A 21,930-nucleotide genomic window follows, 5' to 3' on the forward strand; every position below is an offset into this window, starting at 1 on the left:
AATAGGCTTCAGTTATTACGTTTTTACATGATGTATAATACTTGTATCCAAGAGACAAATGTCTATCACTTACACCAAATCAACTACATTTCATTCTACCTTATTTTTAAGTTGGATAGATTCTTAAGAGGTAATTTAATCTGTCTCCTCACAGGTCAGGACATGAGGCTCTGATTTGGAAAGTGACTTGTCAAAGTTCATTCACTTGACGAGCTGCTGACACAGCCAAGACTAAAATTCTGACAGCTATCTGGAATTAAGAGGGCTCTTCGTACTATAATTTGCTTGCGCCTTATATACTATCATAAAGTCCTTATATTTCTGTAAATTGGGCAAGTAAGTCTATATTTATTACATTTCAGATGCGAAAGTGTCATGGAGATGTAGCAGAAAGCTTTTACTACAGCAACTCAAAATACAGAGTTAGGAAACTACATTTAGTTTTAGCTATGCCAAAAAGTTTTAATCTGCATGTTAATATGTTGGTTAGATTTTGGCTGGCTACACTTCTACTCAACAGTTTTCCTTCATACCCTTCTTGATGGTGATAATTTGATGATTCTTCTGTTTCAGTAAACTATAATTACGTAATTTTCACATAGAATTCTACTTTACTTTCTAATCTTGGACATTCAGCTGAAAAAGTTTGGAGTGGCAGAGCTTATTAAACATTTTAGACATTCTGATTTCCCCTTAACTCAGGCCTACAATGTGTATAGGAAACATATTTTCCCTCAGGTGGACATATGAGGTTAGAAAGAGCTTTAGATGTGCAGTAAACTATTGATTATCTTGTTATTCCTTGCCAGGAAACATTGCTTAGGATTCTATTTCTTTTTCTTCTAGAGACAGGTTTTCACTCTGTTGTCCAGGCTGGCGTGCAGTGGTGCAGTCATAGCTCCCTGTGGCCTCAAGCTCCTGGGCTCAAGTGATCCTTCTGCCTCAGCCTCCTGAGTAGCTAGGACTACAGGCCCAGCTAATTAATTTTTTTTTTTTTTTGGTAGAGTGAGGGTCTCACTCTATTGCCCAGGCTGATCTTGAACTCCTGGCCTCAAGCCTCCCAGCTTAGCCTGCACTGGGATCATTTCTGCAGATTCCTAAGAGCAAGTACTCACTGTAAATTGCAGCACAGATTCTGTACTAGAGAAGTGACTAGATCTATGTTAATCAGTGACTTAGTGGGACCTCACTAGAAGTAATACCTAATAGAAAATAACTAATTATAATAATTTATTAACTTTAATGAGGCCAATAATAGGCTCTATTTATTGAGCTGCTGCTTAGTGAGTAGCAGATGCTTTCTTTGGCCCTTCACATACCTTATCTAATTTAGTCCTCACAACATTTATCGTTACTTTACAGATGAGGAACCTGCGTTTCAAAGAAATTAAATACTTGCCCAAGGTCTTTCAGCCTGGAAGTAAGCAATATTTGAGTACTGATCTGTCCTCAAGATACTCATAAATACTGAAACACTTAAAAAAATTCAAAACAGATCCAGGTTGTTGCTCTGTATACTCTATTTGTATATTATTGAAGTCTTAGCATCCTTCTCTCTGGAGTCTCTCAGTATGACTGGCACCTTAAGTTTTTGCTTTTGTCTTCTCAGAGCGCTAGCTGTTTTCAGCCTTTTTTGGAAATAGAGAACTATCAAGAGTTCACATGTAACTTAAGTACCAATAAGGTGAATATAAATTTCTTTCTGAAAAAAAAGTTACCCCACTCTTGTGAAACCGCATGGAGAGCTAAAGTGGTTGACAGAATCACTTCTTAAAATCTATGTGTAACTCCCTGTTACTTGTGTGGGAATTTTCTGGACGTACTTTGAAACACTGGCTGGCTTCCTCAAGTCTACTGTGGGGTCACCTTATTCTGTATAGACTGTTTCTAGGGGAAGAAATATTATTTTTATGTAAGCTTACTTTTATTAAAATTAGGCAGATATAGCTCCTGATCTTCTGTGGAAGTATCCTCCTAGATTGTATAAAACTGATTTGATTCTAGGAATGTACCCATGATCTCAAGATATCTTTTAGACAAACACATTTTTAGTCAGTGAACATGACCAGCTACTGAGCATGTGGTGGCCTAACAGTGGAATTGCAGAAATTTAGAGATTTACACATTTGTTTTCTGTTCCTACCTTTTGATTTCCGTAATCCAAGATTTCTAGAAATGTGTGTAGAGTTGTGACAAATGGTTGTCAGAATGGAATTGTTAGTATTGCAGTTTGCTTTATGAGAGCAAGATTTTAAGAGATTATTTTACCATGCTGTTTATCCCATGACTCTATCTAAAGTAAAGTTGTTGGGGAATTTTGAATATTGCTCTCAGTCGTTTAAAGTTGAAATGAATTTACTAATCCTACTAGGAAAGAAAGTGCTAAAGTATCTAGTTGCAAAAGAGAATTTGAAAATGGAAATATCTGACTCAAAGGATAAATAGAACTTGCAGTAGCTGGTGCTTAAGGAAGCTCTTTTGTCATATGAAGCCGATAAACCAAAATGGTTTTTCTTCCCCTGGTGTAAACTTGTACTTAAGTTGGGCTGGAAGTGATCTTTGGGTTTTAATGGGCATGGCTGGGTTTATCCTACAGAGGTTTAAGGAGATGGGTGGCTTTTCTTTCTAGGCTAAGGCAAACAGAGTACTGGCTGCCAAACCATTTGAGGGCTTGTGTAAGTGCCAGGAAAAGTGCCATTCAAGTAGTGAAACAACAGAAGGTTGGAGTTTCTTTAGGGATACATGGAATAAAAATAAAATGAATTCTTACTATCTGGATATGCTTTGTGAAAAACTGTTTTGAAAAAATTGTCTACTACTGCTTACATAATGGTATTTACCCTTTTGAGGATGCCTTATGACTATCAGTGGCCTGTTTTTTTCATAGAATGTCCGACTACCTCCATGAGAATCATTGATAGGTACCTTTAAAATATCCTGCAGTGCTCAAGTACAGTTGACCCTTGAACAATATGGGTTTGAACTGTGTGGGTCCCTTTATACATGGATTTTTTTTTTCAATCAAGTGTAGATCAGAAATACAGCACTTGGCAGGATGCAAGGCCTGTATATACTGAGGGACTTTTCATATACCTGAGTTCCACAGGGCCAACTGCAGGAAGTGAGTATGCACCAATTTTGGTGTCTGTGGGGGTGCTGGAACCAATCCCCCTCATGTATACCCAGGGATGACTGTACTTATGATGGCTATTATTTCTCTCATATTACAGGGGCGTAAACAGAAGTGATGTTAGTTTAAGATTATTTAGCTGGTGAGTGATGGAGCTAGGATTGGAATCAAAGTAAGAGTTCTCTTGGTTACGCCATGCTGCTTCCTCGTGCAGTAAATATTCACTGAATATCTCAAAGAGCCAGTGTTCTGTGCAGTGTACTGCAGAAGCTACTGTGTAAGAGTTCCATCTTTCTCTAAGTATAATTTTAAGTTACCTCTTTATGTTTAATTACGAAGTTCTATAAACCCATTTAAAAAGTAAACTGAACAATTTAAAAACAGCAGAAGTGCTTCCTTTTTACTCATCTTTATGATTTTAAGAGTAATTAGTTGCTAAGTTCATATATTCCTGAATTGTTCTAAAGTAAAGCAACCATGTAAAATGCAGTTGTTTTTTAAAGAAGGTATGGGAGACAAGAAATCTAGGAGAATGTTTCTTCAGTTGTGACTTTCAGGGCCAGTTGAAATTCATAAATGTTCACATTTGTTAATCAGAATCCAGGGTACTTCAGTAAGTGCTTGGTAAAGTATTAGAGATTTGGTGGGTTTATTCAGTACCAGTTGTATTTCACGAATTGAACTCCTCTAACTATGTTGAATACCTGGTTCACTTTACTTTCTAATCAGAAATTTGTTCACTTTTTGTCTGTGGCTATATCTGCACAGTGGTTGCTAGATAAATGTAGGATAACTCTTTAACCTTTCACCCTACTGAGGTTAGCAAAACTATCACATTAGGCCTGAGGAAGAAGCAGCATAGGAGAAATGTAAATATGCGAGCACTTTGAAGATAAATCAGTGGCTGACACAAGACCAGTAATATACTCAAGACCCTTGGTTGTCTGAAATGGCAAAGCGAATTATACAGTGTGTTTGCAAGCACACGTGCACATGCAGAAGGTTAAAATGGTTTTAAATGCTATGAGGTCTCTAATTCAGGTTCACTGAGTGGTCCAGGTGTCTAAATTAGTTCTGTCATACTGTCACTTGTGATTATCATCTAGAGCAGTCCTGTCTAATAGAACAACTGTGATGATGCAAACGTTCTGTATTCTGTACTGTCCAGAATAGTAGCCACCAGCCCCATATGGCTATTTAGCACTAGGAATATGATTAATGAAACTGAGGAGATCTGAATTTTTAAAATTAAATTTATATTATATGTAACAGTTACTTATGATTGGCAGCTACCATATATAGTGTGAAACAATTACTTGTGACACTAAAGGATAGAACGATGTTGGATCGATAGAACATATTGATTTTGGTTCAGCTTAAGGACGTCGTTTCTTTTTGTTTGTTTTGGAGACGGAGTCTCGCTCTGTCATCCAGGCTGGATTGCAGTGGCACGATCTCAGCTCACTGCAACCTCTGCCTCCCGGGTTCAGGCGATTCTCCTGCCTCAGCCTCCTAAGTAGCTGGGACTACAGGCGCATACCACCACACCTGGCTAATTTTTTGTATTTTTGTGGAGATGAGATTTCACTGTGTTGCCCAGGCTGGTCTCAAACTCAGGAGCTCAGGCATTCTGCCCACCTCGGCATCCCAAAGTGCTGGGATTTACAGGCGTGAGACACCGTGCCCGGCTGGATGCCAGTTCTAATATATGTTCCATTGAGCATTAGACTATGAGGAATGCACATCACTTGGGGTTTTGAAGAGAACCTTAGTGACTTCTTGACGGGAATAGAAAGACAAAGCCCAGGAATCAATTTGATGGGCACTCAGAATAAATGATGTCCTGATTGAGCTCATTTTGAGGTTATGGGATGTTTCTTGAGAAGAAAGGAAGCTTAACTTGAGTGCTTTCTGTTAATACGTGCGTCAGCATCTTCTAAGAATAGACAAGGTCTGAGTCTTAACTTTTCTTGGGTAGCTTCTGTTTTGTTACTCCCACCAAAAAGAGGTTTTGGATTCAAAGAACCAATCCATACAGTTGTTGGCTTTTAACACAGGAAGCTTGTGAGGTTGTCCATGTTTGCGGGCATTTTAAAAATCATTTATGGTAGCTGAATCAGATAAACCTTATATGGAAAGTTTTATCCGTGTTCGACAGTTTAACCGGTATGAGTAAAGACTGCTCTGTTTCTACCTTGCTACCTTTTCCCTACTTTTTCACTCTTCGTCTCACTCCAGATCATTTGTCATGTCAGATGGAAATTCTGACTCAGCCATTTTCTCTTTCCCAATAAGTTACCCACTTTACTCTGTGGTCGCTGATAATGATGTAGATGGTCTATGATATTAAAGTAGTACTTCTGATGTGAGGACTTATATCATCTCAGCATTTTCAAAACCCGCTTGCCTGCAATCTGGTGTATCTGCGGTTAACCATAACATATCTACTTGCCAAACAAGTGGTTTAGGTTACTGGAGTTTTCATTTAACTTTGAATTTAGGGGATTAGAAAAAAAAAACTCAGGAACATACTTTGATAAATTGCGTGAGAATGAAATGTTGGGATTGAATCAGTAGTTTTACTTTTCAGAATGATTCTTTGCAGTGTGTTTGTTGAAGTGTGCATGTGTTGTTGGCACACATTTAAAACTTATGCTTATTACCCTTCTTGTAAAACTGTTGATGATGCTATTATATAATTTAGTGCTCCCTATTTTAAGTTGCCACATGATAACTGAATTTACTTGTACAGTTGATACTAATAAAACATTTCTTTGCAGTAAAGAGCTGGTATAATTTCTCCATTCTGATAATGAAAACTGAACAACTTTTCATATTTCTCTTCTTACATTGGTGTTCAGGAAGATTGTCGACAAAATTGGGACCATATGTGGGCTTTACTTTTGTTAATATTCAAAGGAGCATTATAAAATAAATCAATAAAATTGCTACTACAACTGATTTTCTTCCTTGTAAATATTTCTTGCTTCACTGTTTAGATGCTTATATTAGAATAAAAACACGTATCTGTCTTTATTATGAAATATTTTGAAAAGGGTTATCAGATTCTCCTTCATGGAAGATGAATTGGAAAATATAGAAGTGTTTAAAGGAAGATAAGCTACATTGTAATCCCATAGTATATTGTTAATGTTAGAATTTTGATGTTTATTCTTTCCGGTACCTTCTAAATTTAAATTGAAAAGTCAAGTATTTCAATTATAGTCAGGGTATCCTATAGGGAGGCATAAGATCAGCCCTAGACTCTGCCTGTAACATGGAGAGTACATTTGGGACTTAACCTGTGCATTAACCCATATGATATGCTACATGGATGGTTATCCATAGGGTGTATAAAAATAACAGACCTCAGAATGTCAGTTGTTTCTACAAAACACCTACATACACTCTGGAGAATGTGAGTGCTTTGAGGCTGGAACTAGTACCAGTGGATAATCACTATAGGTTGGCAGATTTTGTCCTTTTGAAGACAGCTTTACCTCTGGTTATCGGAAAAATGGGCTGTGTTTTAACATAAAGGGAGTTTCCAGTGGCTGAAACATTTAAAAGGAGTCCAGATGATTGCTTGAACAAGATAAGGCTGAATTTGACAACTGTTAAAACCCTTTCTGCTAGTGTATCTATAATTTTAATAAAGTGATAGATCAGCATCTTTTAATGAACAGTGACTGAAATTTATAAGTATTTGAGGAAACTAGGAAGCCCAGTCTGCCATTTAGGACCATTATTATTGGAAATAGGATTACAGATTCTTGATACTTTTGACAGTTTGGTGCTCTAACCAAGAAGGTGACTTTAGCAGGTCAGATATTTGTAGGAAGTTTGCAGAGGATCCTGAATTATACTATTCTGGTGTTTGTAAAACTTTTTGTGAACAAGGCAGCTTTCTATCTGTAATGTTTATTGCAGGATAATTAACCCCGAAAATGTCTTTCTGTTACTAGAATTTCTGAAGGTTTTTCTCCTTTCTTCTTCTTTTTTGGATATCAACCTTGAGTTGTGTTTTTCCATTCACCTTATACTTAATTTATTAACATTTTGTAATTCTTGGGATGATTTGGCAGTTTGCAACTACAAGGGGAGGTCTAAGGATGTGGGGCAGTTTTCTCAAACCAGTAATTCAGGAGACTAGCTCCAGACTGTGCAAATTCCTGCTAGCACCTCAGCACATACTGCTTTCTCTGCTTTAAATGCCACATAAATCCTAAGCACCCCATTGCGTTGTTTAGCTGAACAAATACATCCGTATGTATACACACATTTTTCTTGATTCTGAGCTCTAATCTTAACAGTGCCACTCATTTAACTATGTGATCTTGGGCATATTATTACAAATCTCAGCCATCATTTCTTTGTAAGTTGAGTGATCTGTTTAATTATGGCCCAGAGAAACCAAGAATTGACCACCTGCCTGTGTATATCACTTTTCTAGGTATTCTAGGATCCTGTTAGGCAACATATCCTTTCATTGTAATAAATCTGAAATTCCGGGTGAAGGAATTTACTGTTGTTAGAGGTAGTATTGATAGACATGTAGCTCCATAGCCTTGTTTCAGATAAGCTGGAGGATGTGGATGAATAAATATGCTGGATGGATGTGGGTGGAAAAATCCAACATTTCGTGTTATGTGCTGTGCACTAGTTGTCATTGTTCTTAGGATCCGTCTTTTTCACAAACATTTATTTGAAAATCACTATCCTGGGCACTGGAATAAATGTTGGAGATAAAATGATCCGTAATATTTTTCTTGCCTTTCAGGATCTAGAATATATGCTGGGGAAACATGAGTAAAAATTTTTAATAATATTATTAGTGCTACAGTTCTATCCTGTAAACTACATGCTATGAAAGCACTGAAAGAAAATGATAGATGAGTCTGCTGCATGTTTGTGTGTCAGCTACATAGGTGACATTTGAATGGGGGTCTTGTAGGTTGATTGTGAATTTTCTAGATGGTAGAGGGGTGGATGGGTGCTTTGGGCAGATGGAACATAGAGATTCCCCCACCATCATCTGTGTAATAATGGTGACTAAGCTTCTTTGCCATTTGCAAGGCTCTGCCATTTTCTGTGTTTCATTCTCACAACAACCAGGCAACCAAAAACAGAGACGGAAACCAATAACCATAAGGATCTCTAAACAGATGAAATATTGGTAAATATTGCTTGGTTCCTTAGTCATCTGTATAAGGTGTAGAGTGAAAATGTTTGTCTTTCACAAAGAAATTGCAAAAATTCTGTATCAACTTTGTGGACAGTTTAGTAGTGGGATTATTATACTAAGGATAATAACTACAAGACAGTGCATCTGATTTAATTGTATTATGGATCTCTGTTTAGAAGGATCATCTATTTCCCAGACAGGTGGAATATCATGGCATATTGGAAAGAACAGGGCATTTGGAGACTTAATTAGAAAAATAGCCCTGCCATTGATTGCTTTGACTAGTAACAAAATAAATGAAGATGGAACACTTATGTAGAATATTTGCTTAGCTTCAGCCAAAATTAGATGCCACTACCCTCCCATTGTCATACTGTGTTTAGATTTTGTTAATTTCAATGGCATGAAAATTTTAGAACACTAAAAAATGGAGAAGGATCAAAAGTTTGTGTTACCCTTTGTTCTGTAGTAAGTGAATTGCTCAGGCATTACTTAAGTGTTCTTTTGTTTTCAGCCTTCAGCCTGAAAGTGAGAAATTTTAGCTATCAGTGATCAGCAACTCAGAGCTATGTTTGCTTTTATGGGGCTCATAATTGGGGTATTTGAGTGAGCATAAGAGAGTGTCTGCTGTCTATAGCCAAGCATCTCTAAGCTCCCTACTTGCCCTGCTGATGGGGGTGGAGGAGGGGGTTGGTTTTGCTAATGGTATTGGCGGTAGTGATATTGATGTCATTTTGTTGATCTCTATATAAAGATTGCTGGGGTTGAGAATGTAGAGGATTTGACATTAGGATAAGATCTATTCAGTTTCTCTGAATCCCATTTCTCTTTTACTCAGGTAATTTTATTAGAACTTTTAATAAAGAGAAGAAACTCTAACAGATTAGGGAGACATTTCTTTTGTAGGGCAGCTTAAAAGTTTTACAAAATACATTTATTATTTCAAAGTGTCATTAATATATCTTAGACACATGAGTCTAAAATTTAACAATATCTTGTCTTCCCAAATGGAGGGAAACTTGTGGATGCTGAAAAGAGGGTTAGAGAGATGAGGGCAAGTGGTAGGTCCCAAAGAGAGATTTCCCTTGGAATTTTTCACTGTAGTCACTACCTAGGGTTTCCTGTAGGTCACTTCGGAAACACTGTGAAAGAATCAGAAGGATGGGGGGGTGGGAAGAGGGTGAGAGATGAGAAGGTACTTAATGGGTACAGTGTACATTATTCAGGTGGTGATTACAGTAAAAGCCCAGACTTCACTACTAGACAGTATGTCCATATAACTAAGCTGCACTTGAACCCCTTACATTTATACAATTAAGGAACTTTTTATTCCTGTTTTTTCAGGTGTAAATATAGGCCGACTGTGATTGCTAGAAATCTATTCTTGGGAGATAGTGAGGCAAAGTAAACTAGGTCTCATTTTTATTTGCATTTTGGGGGACCTGGAAACCACTTTCTGAATACATGTACCATCTTTACTAAAAATTACTTTTATCCTTGATTTTAAAGAACTTAATGCACATTTATCTTATTTTAACTAGTATTTAATAATACCCCCCCTCCCTTTTTTTTTCCTGATAACTCTAAGCGGAAATATCTGGGGCAAGAAGAGGTGGATTTGATTTCCATTTCATTTGTTTTATTTGTTGGGTAGTCTTGCTCAAGCCGTTTTATTTCTCTTGAGCCTTAGTTTCCTCATAAGTAAAATGAGGATGTTGATAAAGCCTTTATCCTCAGATGGTTAGGAGGAATAAATGTGAAAGTGCATTGTAATTTATGAAGTGCTGTATAAATGTCAGTTGTGGCTGTCTGTTATTACCAAACTTTCACAAAGTCAGAATGTATCTCTTGAATATCTTTCTTGTTCATAGTAGATGTTTTCATGTCTGCAGAACAAAGGAAAGCAAGCATAATCCCTGCTTTCAAAGCAGAGTATATAGTCCCTCTGCTACTCATAGCAGTTACATAAAAAGAATAATTCACAAAATTCTACCATTCTATAAAAGGGAAAACAGACACAGGTGAAAGAAATAGCCTCTAGTTAATATTTATTAATCCAGACATTTTTATGTGGATGGAAGCTTGTAAAGATGAATCATGGCAATTGTAATTTCCGAAAGTCTTAGGATGTAGGTAAAAGAACAACGGAAGGGGAATGGCTTTTTTTTCCACTTCCTTTTTAGCTTATGTAGAATTAGTTGGGAAAGCACTGGGAATGTGCACAGTATTTGGATAATGTATGAAAGGAACGTGTAGCCATTCATGGAATCAGAAAATTCTGGGTTTGGTTGAAGTAGGGTAATAGATATGTATTCATTCTGCATACTTCACTGAGGTGAAAGAAGGAGTTCTTGATAGCAGGAGCACTGTTCACTGTTTAGATTTAGTTAATCTTGCGCAGAGCTTTTAAACTTTTGAGCAGAGTTAGTTTAGCCAAATGTCCCCCACTAAGTTTTTTTCTCACCAGCGTTGCCAGTATAAATACAAGTTAAGTTCCTGATTCTTGGCCAAAATTTGAGACTGTGTTCCTTTAGTGGAAGAGTAAACAAAATTCCTGCTGCCCTTAGGGGTATGTGTGTATGTGGGGGATGTGACAGGGGTTGGGAGGGGGCACTTCTCTTTGTCCCTGAGAAAAAGATAAGGGGATTCTAAAGACTCTTACCCCATCACTTGTAAATCTGAATCACCTCTTTGAAACAGTCTTTAAAAAGAATATTTTGTTTCTGAGTGAGAAGGAGAGAAACTTGCTGTAAATGAGCTTTTTAAAATAACAATCTGAAATATGTTTTATGAAAAATGCTCAGTTTACTTATTTGTTGGTGAAAGCTGAGGAGACCTTAATCTAGTACTGTTAATGACTAAGAAAAAAATTTTTTAAAGGCTGTCTTAGGCCTCCAAATTTGATGTCATGTGGGCCGGGATCTTAAGAGACATTCAAATCAATGTTGATCAGTTTTCTTTTCCTTTAAAATGTTGAATTATTAAAGTATACAAATTTTATTTTTCTACTAATTGCCAAGGGGAGGGCAGACAAGGGTGTTACCTGTAGAAGGAGAACAAGTAGTTCTGTCTTGAAGTTTATGGAAAGCTCCTACAGTTCTTGGTAGGGAATTGGGGAGTGGGCTGTGTCTGGAGCTGGAGGGGTAAAGTTGGCAAGTAGATGTACCTGAAAAAAGGTGTGTGAGGAGAAACAATAAGGCGAAAACAAAAACGAGAGACTTGGGAAGCAAATGCAAGAAGAGAAAAAGTATAAGAGATAGAGTTTGGTTGGCGTGAGGTGGAGTGGGGTGGTAATCACCAGGTTTTCTTTGGTACATTTCAGGTAAGTTGTATACCAGGAAGCCTATGTAAAAAAGAACCAGTTCCTCATGAGGGTGCACAGGGGCTTTCCTGTCACATCTCTTGCTGTAATTCTCTTTGGGGCTTCTGTGCTCCGGGCACACACAACTCCAGGATGGCCTGTGGATTTTCGTCTTTTTGTCTTTTTCCATAAGTGGCCCCTTTGCCAAGAATGTTTACCACTTCTGTGCATAGGAATTTTAACTTACCTTGAGATACATCTCGTGTTAATTACTTTAAGGTTTCTTGATACAAGGTTCCTTGATACATTCTGTTTAAATCACCCCCACTTCTTACATCCACCCCCAATTCATAACAAGCATAACTGTTCCATTGTTTATGACTTCAAAGAATTTTCTTTAGTACAACAAATTGTCTTTAGTACAATGTTTATTAACTTACATTATATCTATTTTCCTCTCTGATATTTCACCTCAGTGATGGCTTGGAGATGACTCATTCATCCTGAAATAGAATTCAACACATGTTTATTGAGTAAATGAGTGTTTATTAGGCGCATACTATGCCATTCATGTATTTAGGGGAAGATCAACAACTCAGTGAAAATCATTCTTTAAGGAAATGGATGGGGGGTATATATATGTATGTATTTATGTATGTCAGCCAGTCCTCCTTTCCATTTCTAAGACCTGCTTGGCATATTGTGAATTAATTCACTGTATACTAATTTGTATATACAGGCATCCCTCATTTTATTGCACTTTATTGCTTTTTGGACAAACTATGTGTTTTACAAATTGAAGGTGTGTAGCAAGCATTTCTTAGTAATAACGTGTTTTTTAATTTAGGTATGTACATAACCTGTTTAGACTGAATTCCATCGCACATTTAATAGACTATCAATAGACTATTAATAGACTGTAGTGTAAACATAACTTTTATATGTACTAGGAAACCAAAAAACCGTGTGATTATTTTATTGCGATATTTGCTTTATTGCAGTGGTCTGGAACCAAACCTGCAATATCTCCAAGATATGCCTGTATTTAGATTAACATATCATTGAAACTCCTTTAATGAGAATGGGGATAGGGTTCTAGTTTTATGTAGTTTGTTTATTACTAAATTTGTTTAAATGATGTTTGACATATCTTATAAGTGTGTTATGCTGTCATAATTGCAGAGTTTAATTCTGTTTATGACATTATTTTCTTCCTTTCTCCTATTCTTGTTTGACTTTATGATCCAGCTTTTTTTTTTTCTTTTTTTTAACTTCTTTCAGTTAACGAGCACACGTTGTGTGGAAGGTGCACAGAGTACAGCCACAAAGTCCCTGCCATGAAGAGCTTGCAGCTGGATAGTGAAGCAGCTGTGTGCTCGAATTTCAGAGCAAAGTGCATTTCTTTCTGTTAATGCTCTTCTAAGCAATGAGGCAGAGTTGCATGGCTTTTAATGTTTAAAAGAGACTTAACCACCATGCCTAACACTGGGAAAATGTCTGGGCAGAGGGGAGAGCCTATGGGACCATTGAGATCTGGGTGGGAACGAAGAATAGTTGTGTAATTTACTATGGTGGGAAGCTCATTTTAATAGCAGACTGGGACTAGTAGAAGACGTTGATAGGGTTGGCTTATGGCAAGAAGGTCAGCCTGAGTTCTGGATGAGTGAAAGTGAACATGGGAGGGAAAAGGTTTGAGAAATGGGAGGGTGAAAGGTGGTTCACCTTAAATGTGCCCACAGGGAAAGGTGGGGAGACGAGTTTATGCCATTTATCCTCAGTGTACTGTTTATACTGTTTACATCAAAGGCAGAGGAGGTTAGAAAAGGAGAAAAGTTCTCTTCAGGCTCTGAGTGTGGCCTGGCTGTGAAATAGTTTCAGTAATTCTCAATCTGGTTACTGATTTACAAAGTTGACTGGATATGTGATTGTTTTCCAGGTTGTACTAGAATACTGATGCAGGGAATACAGAGGCAAATCTTGAAAAAAATTAGAGTGGGTTCAGAAGAAATTATATATTGGGCAAGTAATATTTCAGTATAAATGAGATTATATGTTTGGAAACTCCTAGTAAACTGAAGGGCTAAGTCAGTGTATTTGACAATACAACTCTCTGTGTGTATGTGTTTGTGTACTTCCTCAGAATCATTGAAAATCTTCCAGATCCCCTTCTAGCTCAGGCCCTGCTCATATCTTTTGGATACTAGTTCAGCTTCTGCAGATTCAGGGACAAATCACAATAATAGAATATACTTCAGTCTTGCTGTTGAGATATTAAGAAATCATTATGAGGAGTCATCAAGGTAATCAGTAATTCATAAATTTCTCACACCTGTTATAATGTGTCAAACCATATCTTCATGTTCATGGTTTAACAATATGTGCTGTTGACAACATGAAATAAGTGAATTTAATTATAGAACTTAAAATGTAATACTTAAGACATTTAAAAAGCACAGGAAATAGAGAAACCCATGAACCTACTACCCACATCAAATGTTAATATTTTGCCTTATTGTGTGTCTTTTCTCTTTTTGCTTTTGAAGCAGAATGGCTCATGCAGCCAAGGCACTCATGCCCCTCTTCGTCTCTCTCTGGAGAGAGAACTATTGTTTGGAGTTAAGTTTGTGTCAGAGCCATATTATTAAAAATAATTTTTTTTACCATAGGTATATCTATCTACAAACAATATATTTTAATGTTTAATGTTCTGCTGACTGAAGTTAAGAAATATTTTAAAAATTATTGTAGTTCTTCACATTGATTCTCCACATGGAAAAATGTAATAATTTAATAATTTTTAATTTTAGTTAGCATGGTATTAGAAACATAGAAAATGTATTTTTGGCATAACGTTCTGACCTAATAACATAAATTGAAGTGGCTTTTAAACTTTTTGTAATCTATAGAATGATATGTGTTTTACATTTTGACCTAGTACCTATCATCTCTGTATGTATATATTTCTGTGATCTGTATATATATAATACTGGAAAAGTTTCCCCAAACTAGTTTCCTGTACTGTGTGTGATTTATACTAGTCCCTTGGTATTTGTGGGGTGGGGTGTAGAGGTGGTTCCAAGACCTCACATGGATACTAAAAATCTATGGATGCTTCAGCCCCTGATATAAAATGGGGTAGTATTTGCATATAATTCATACACATTCTACTGTATACTTTACATTGTCTCTAGATTATTTATACTACCTAATACCGTGTAAATGCTATGTAAATAGCTGTTATACTGTTTCATTTAGGAAACAATGATGAGAAAAAAAGTCTGTACATATTCAGTACAGCAACATTTTTTTTTCCTGAATATTTTTTATCTGTGGTTGATTTAATCCATGAATCCAAAACTCAGGGCTATGAGAGCCAACTGTCCTCTGTTACTCTCTAGACTATTGACTTTTAAAATGCTTTTCTCAGGCTTAGTAAGTTGATTTTTTGACCTAATAATAGATTGCCACCCATAATTTGAAAATCATTAAGATTAATCTTAAACTTTGATCTAATCATAATTAATCTAAAATTAAGACTGATTTAAATATAAGCACAAGCTTTTCCAGTATAATAAAGGTGTTTTAAACGTTAGGTCAATATATTAAAATAACATTCTTTACACAAGATTTGATTATATTTATTTTAGCTAATTCATTAATTTTTATAAATTAGGTCCATGTATGTCTTACCCATTTAAGAATTAGATATTAATTAATTGGAGTGTTTTAGAGAGTATATGATGGTCAGTGTAGAATATTTTCTTTCCGTCCATTCTTACCATGATTTACCTGGAGGGAGGGAGGGCCATCGTTGTGTCAGGGAAGGGGAAGGAGCTCTTGAGCTCTTGCTGGCTTAGACGCTGACCCCCAAGCCCTGTCACCAGTGAACTCTGTACAGCCTTAGAAAATCCCTTCTTCCTTCTGGCTTTCAGTTTCCTCACTTATTAAATGAGGGCGTTCTCTAGCTCATTTTGAAAGTATTTTTATTCTGTGAAATATAATGTAACTAGGACCTGGGCTTCAAGATATTAGAATTTGTTGAGAATATAGCTGATGAAAAAGAACGGCTTTCTATTCGAATTACTGGTTTTGCTGTTATGTTTGAGCGAGGATTAAGCAGGTTGTATTCAGTTTAATGTAGTTCTTGGGCAAGAATTATTCCTACATTATAAAACCATTTCAAAATAATCATGACTTCCCCAAGATCTCCGTCCCTTTTTGTGGCATTATCCCTCAGTAGTGAAGGACACAACTATGTTGAGTGTATATGTGAACATACATAAGTGCAAAGAACGGCAAAGGAACATTTTTCATTCTGTTTCAGTTAAGTGTCCTCATAGGCAAATCCAAAGCTGCAGAAAGAAATCTATCACTTTTCCTAAGTCCTAGGGAATGTTTCATGAGTCCTACTCAATTGCAGTAATCTGAGGCTTTGGGGAATTTCCTTTTTTTAACATGAATTACATGCTTGGAATAGAGTGAGAACATATCACCTAAACTACACGTCCTTAAAACAGCACTTTACATGATGAATCCTTCATGTTTTGTCTGTTTGTATGTTTACGAAGCAGGAGTTTAAATTGCAGCTTGGGGTAAACATGGATACCATTGTTTACCCCAAACCATTTCTTCAAGACCATTTCTTCCCATTTTGCTTCTAAGAAGACAGGTCAGGAAATACCCTTGCCTGGCTCTTCAGGTGGAGGCAGAGTTGGGGCAGATTCCTGGTTTCTTTCAGGGTTCTCATTTTCTTTTGGTTTGTAGATTATTTTGGGCCACCCAAGGTTTAGAGGGACCTAGAGACCTAGTTCTAACTCATGTCCCTGGGGATTGACCCACTGAAGAATGTTTAAGAAATTAAGAATTTTTAAAGTAGAGCTCTGCCCCTACCTGAGGGACTAGTGAAAATATATTTTTTCTTCAAAGACGCCAGGGTAGACATAAATTGCTGGGAGAGGATCATCTGAACCACAGAGAAGCATAGATTAGATTTCTTTTAACACCTCTAATTATGCAATAATTCAGTTCTCTCTTAGTAGCAATATGCAAAGCATGACTGATACGTCTGTTATTTCAGCAGCACTTAACCTTCCATTTATAGAAGTGGATTGGAATTTCTAGACCTCTGGAATCTGATTCTGTAAATGTTCTCACCTCAGGCCAGGGGCCAAGGCTAACCAGTATTTTGTGACACCCTGTGTTGGCACTAAGCAGGCACTATGGATTTTTGTGACTAAAGACTGCATACTTAACTAGTCACTATTTTATGCATTGAGAATTATAAAGTGTGTCATTCTGAAATATTAGAATTGATTTTTTTTAAAGTAAAAAAAAAAATCCTTTCCTTTGTATGTTAAAGTATTACTAATGAGCCTTCCTGTCTGTTTTTCCTCCTTCATCTACTGTAGTATGCCGAGATTTTGCTGTCCTGGAGGACCACACCCTGGCTCACAGCCTGCAGGAACAAGAGAGTGAGTAATACCTCTCATTTATGCTCCTTCAGTTTTCTTTTTTTAGTGATAGCTTGAGGCTGGTTTGTTAGGGCTTAGGTAGGGAGAGAGCACAGTCACTTGGCGTCACCATCCATACATCCTGAAGGATTTCTTTAGGCCAATGATGCCTGGGTGAGCAGTGAAGTTTCGGGCATGTTTAAGGAAGGTAGGCTGCCAGGAATTAGTAGACTGCTGCGTCTCTTGGAGGAAAAAGAGGGGTTTGAATCTTTTTCGTAGCCTCTTGTTGTAGGAGGGACACAATGGTTGTAGATTTATCTGGGGTGCGTAGAAGGAATCTGTTCTTGCTCCTAGGATAGGGACTTGAACAGTTTTCCCAGGCAACTGTGGTATAAATGAGATCACACTGTGGATTTTTCTGAATCTTTTTTTCCATGTAGTGATGAAAAGTAAATCTGAGCCATGCATGTTATATTAAAGTACATACTTGTGAATATATGATTTGTGAATTCACATATCAATATAAAATTGACATTTTGAAAAATGCGGTTAATAAATAGAGTGACAACATGTAGTAGTAGAAAGAGCGTTGGCCCTGGCTTTAGAATATTTGTGTAGCTGTCCTGGCACTGCCGCTTTGTTGGCGTGTGACCAAAGGCAAATTATTTAATCTTTTTGATCCTCTTTTTACTTAATGGAAAAGTGGGGATAATAATTCCTTGCTCTTTATTATATATTGTTGTTGAGACAATAAAATGAAGTGATGGATGCAAAGCTGTTGTTATGGAAAAGCTCTTAAGATTATTATGGCATTTATTACTAACAAACCAAGGCATTATTCATTCCTGTCCTCAATCTTTTTGTTCTAGTTGAGCATCATTTGGCATCAAACGTTCAGCGGAACCGTTTGGTCCAGCATGATCTCCAGGTGGCTAAGCAGCTCCAAGAGGAAGACCTGAAAGCGCAGGCCCAGCTCCAGAAGCGCTACAAAGACCTGTGAGGATTTGGGAGGTGGGAGGGGTAATGCCAAGACTGGTTTTCTCTGTGGAGCTAGCAACGAGGGCAGGGGAGAAGGAGACTACTTCTGTTTCTCTGATTCCTGTTACTGTTAGATGACAGATCTTACAGTGGATGTCTAACAGTTTTTTTGATTTGAAAATGTTTTGTTGTTTTTGGAGCACTTGACCAGGTTTAAGGACATGTGGATGATGGTGTGAATTCTAACATTTTTTAGCTGTATGACCTTGGGCCAGTTAGTCAACTTCTCTGAATTTATTTTCCTTACCCATAACATGGGGAAAATAATCTCTGTCCCCTCTGCCTCATAGTTTCTTTGGGGGATCCAGTGAAATAGTGGACATCAAATAACTTTATGGGTTGTATTGGTTCCTTTACTATGTTCTAGCTGCGTTTGCCGCTCTTACTTTCCTTGCTTTTCAGTACGTAGCAGAATGTTCTGAAAAGCTCTGAAGTGTAGACTCAGTTGTCTTCACAACTTCAGTGTCTGACAAAAGTTCTCTCTAGTAGCCTCCTTTAACAGACAGATAAATGGAAATGATTATTTCTCAGGTTTCTTTTGGCACAGTGACTTTTATTCTGTTTCAGTGTTATAAAGCTCCCAGGATACATTTCTTCTTTGAGAGTGGCTCTTACATCCTAAATCTTTAATGTGGGTAGATTTAACCACAGATACTGTGTTGAGGAGGAAGGGGTAAAGGAAAAATGGAAGGAACCCCTTAATTTACTTTAGTGTCATATTCAGGTAAAAAAGGAAAGCCAGTCATTTTTGCTAACTTATAGGAAGGGTTTGTCTTTCTGTTTATTATTTGTAGAGAGGACTTTATTAATCGTTTTGTTAAGCTTCCCTTATTTTGTAAATAAACACTTTTATTGATTCATGCTATATCTGGCACCATGAAAGGAGACCAGAGATATGAATAAGACAGCCGTTGCCTTTAAGGGCCTCAGGTAAACACCTTGAGCATTATGTATCTAGAGATACGTGCATGAGTCACAGAGAATTGAAATGTAAATTTCAGGCCTATTTAGAGAGAAGAGACTGGGATAAGCTTCACAGGATGATGTGTTTAATCTGAAACTTGAAGGTTAATTAGAAGTTTATAGTGATGGGGAAAACCATTCTAGCCAGAAGGAGCAGCATGCATAAGGGCAGGAGGTAAAAGGACTTGGAATCTCATGTTAGCTGCAAGAAGTTCAGTATTGCTGGAGTGGAGAGTGTATTTACAGGCAGAAGTAGGAAGTGAGGCCAGAAAAGTAGTCAAAAGCTGGATCAAAAGGGTCACGATAAGTTATGTTAAAGATTTCAGGTTTTGTAGATTTTAAATTATAAGGAATGGAGAACCATTGAAGTAGTTTTAGATTTTCATTTTGGGATCTGTTCTGTAGACTAGGTGGGTGAAGGCTTGGAGTGGGCAAGATTTGAAGGCAGCTGTTGAGCAATGGTCAAATTAAGAAATGGTGAGGCTTTGAATGAGGACAGTGGTGATAGAGATAGAGGAAGGAGATGATGAGGTCTAAATCGAAGGTCATGGTAATGGAGATATAAAGAGGAAGAGAGATATTTGAGGTGTTGTGAGGCTTAGTGTCACAGGTTAAGGTGAGAACCAAAGCTAGAATGTTCTAGAGTTCTAAATTCATTGCCCTTTACATTATTCACAATTCTCTGTTAGAAAGGCCAGTTTTGAGGTTGATGCAGGTGTTTAAAATCCTGAATTAGGTTAATAACAGAATAGTGAGCTTTTTCAGAAATTATCAAGACAGACCACTCAAATATAAGTCAGGAGTAGAGAGTGATATTTTATAGGTCCTAAAGGAGAGAAGAACCGGGTATTATATTTCTGCCTGAGACTTCAAGGTTTTGGAATTGTTCCTGGATGAAATAAGTAAGCTAAAAGGGAAGTCTTTCAGTTCACTCCCTGGCAATTTTGATAACTGGACATCTTGGGAAGGATGAAATGCTGCAGTTTTCATTGAACTGGAACCTTTTATTCAGTCTGGATACCGGGGCTGCTGTCCCAAGTCAGGATTATCCTTGTTTACTATTGCTTTCTCAGTTTCGCTTTCCCAGGGGTCTGTATAATTAGCTGACTGAACCAGAGCTGGTACTTCTTGGAAATATGGTTTGAAATCATTAAACTCAGATGAAGCTTCACTTATTTGTTTTCTGTACCAGGAGATACATCTTCTGTGTCACTTGTGACCTTTAACACTTCATTTGGGTTTGCCTTCTCTGCGGTGCTTCTACTTTCTTCCCACTTATTATCACATCCAGTGTAGTTATTAGTCACTTAATTCTATACAGATTTTACATTAATTTGGGAGGTTGAGGTAGAGGCTTGAATGAAGACAGAGGCCTTTGAAAACTAAGACCATGATTTTGTGTATGATTCTTAATTATTACAATGAGTGAAGGAAAAGAAGAAATATAAATAGGAATTGCTCTGAGTAGATTTTTGTTTATTTTCATTTCTTTGGTTTGAATAGATAAGAATACTATGATATTAGACCTGTAATGTGAAGTTACTAAGTGTAAACTTTTTTATAGCTTATAAAATGGCATGACAGAGAATGATTTGTGGTTATTAGTGGTAGAGGCAGGACCGGCAAACAGGCCCCAGTGGGGTGAAGTGATAGGTGGTATAGAAGAGGTGTGGAGTTTTCCATTGTTGGGTGTGATGATCAGATTCCAGATCTACCACATATTTTCATTGTGATCTTGAGAAAATGATTTAACTTCCCTGGACCTTGGTTTTCTCATCTGTAAATGTGACCGTGTCAGCCTCTTTGCATCTTTATCTTGAAGATAAAGTGAGAAAAATAATGTACTTCTCATATAGTGAGTATTCAATAAATTGTATTTATTACTTTTAGGAAATACATTATTTTTTATTTTCCTTATTCATGTTTTCACCTTTGCTTTTTAGTGAACAACAAGACTGTGAAATTGCTCAGGAAATTCAGGAGAAGCTGGCTATTGAGGCAGAGAGACGACGCATTCAGGAGAAGAAGGATGAGGTATAACTTAGTTACTGCCCCTCTCCCTCATGGAGAAGGGGGTGCTCAGCTTTAGAGCAAAAACTTTCTGTAGGTCGCGGGCTCAATGAAGGGTTACTGAATGGGAAGCAGAATGCCTCTTATTTGGGCTGCATTTTCCTCTGTGGACCATGATGTATAGCCTCTTGATTATGTAAATGGTAAAAGTCTTGAGAGAGAATGGATAATTTCACATATGATGTGAGTTAGTTTCCTATGACTGCTGTTACAAATTACTCCTGCAAACTTGGCTTAACAGAAATTTATTGTCTTAGAGTTCTGGAGGCTAGAAGTCTAAAATCTGAAGTGTTGGCAGGGTCACGCTACCTCTTGGGAAGGATCCTTCCTTGCCTCTTCCTAGCTCCTGACTCCTGGCAATCTTTGGCATTCCTTGGCTTGTATCTGCATCACTTCAGTCTCTGCCTCCATTGTCACATGGCTTTCTTCTCTGTCTGTATCTTTGTGTCTTCTTGTCTTCTTGCAAGGACATCAGTCATTGAATTGAGGACCCACCCTAATCCACTATGACCTCAGCTTAACTAATTACATCTGCAGACTGTTTCCAAATAAGGTCACATTTTGAGGTTTGGGTAGAAATGAATTTAGAGAGGGCACACTATTCAGCTTACTACAAGGTGTCTGTCCCTGGGTTGTTCTTGCAGCATTAGAGAGAGCAGACTTTTGAGTGGGGCCTGCGCAGGAGGCAGGGAGTAGTCCTTGGGAGAGGCCAGGAGCAGGCATTGCTCTCATTCTTTCTCTTTTTCTTAAAGGTTTCACTTTCCTCTGATCTGTTGGTTAAAAAAACTAATCA

The 21,930-nt window shown here is 37.4% G+C and overlaps 1 protein-coding gene across 3 annotated transcripts in view; it reads left to right on the forward strand.

Moving 5' to 3' along the window:
* Positions 1-21,930, forward strand: part of CCDC50 (coiled-coil domain containing 50) — a 62,956-nt gene that overhangs the window by 10,937 nt on the left and 30,089 nt on the right. For all 3 annotated transcript variants that reach the window (XM_054479928.2, XM_054479926.2, XM_054479927.2), the window contains exons 2-4: positions 17,025-17,087; positions 17,936-18,062; positions 21,011-21,101. In XM_054479928.2, coding sequence (XP_054335903.1) covers positions 17,025-17,087; positions 17,936-18,062; positions 21,011-21,101 — 281 coding nt within the window. The remainder of the gene's footprint in view (positions 1-17,024; positions 17,088-17,935; positions 18,063-21,010; positions 21,102-21,930) is intronic.

Source organism: Pongo pygmaeus, chromosome 2, assembly GCF_028885625.2.
Source record: "Pongo pygmaeus isolate AG05252 chromosome 2, NHGRI_mPonPyg2-v2.0_pri, whole genome shotgun sequence".
NCBI classification, from domain to species: Eukaryota; Metazoa; Chordata; class Mammalia; order Primates; family Hominidae; genus Pongo; species Pongo pygmaeus.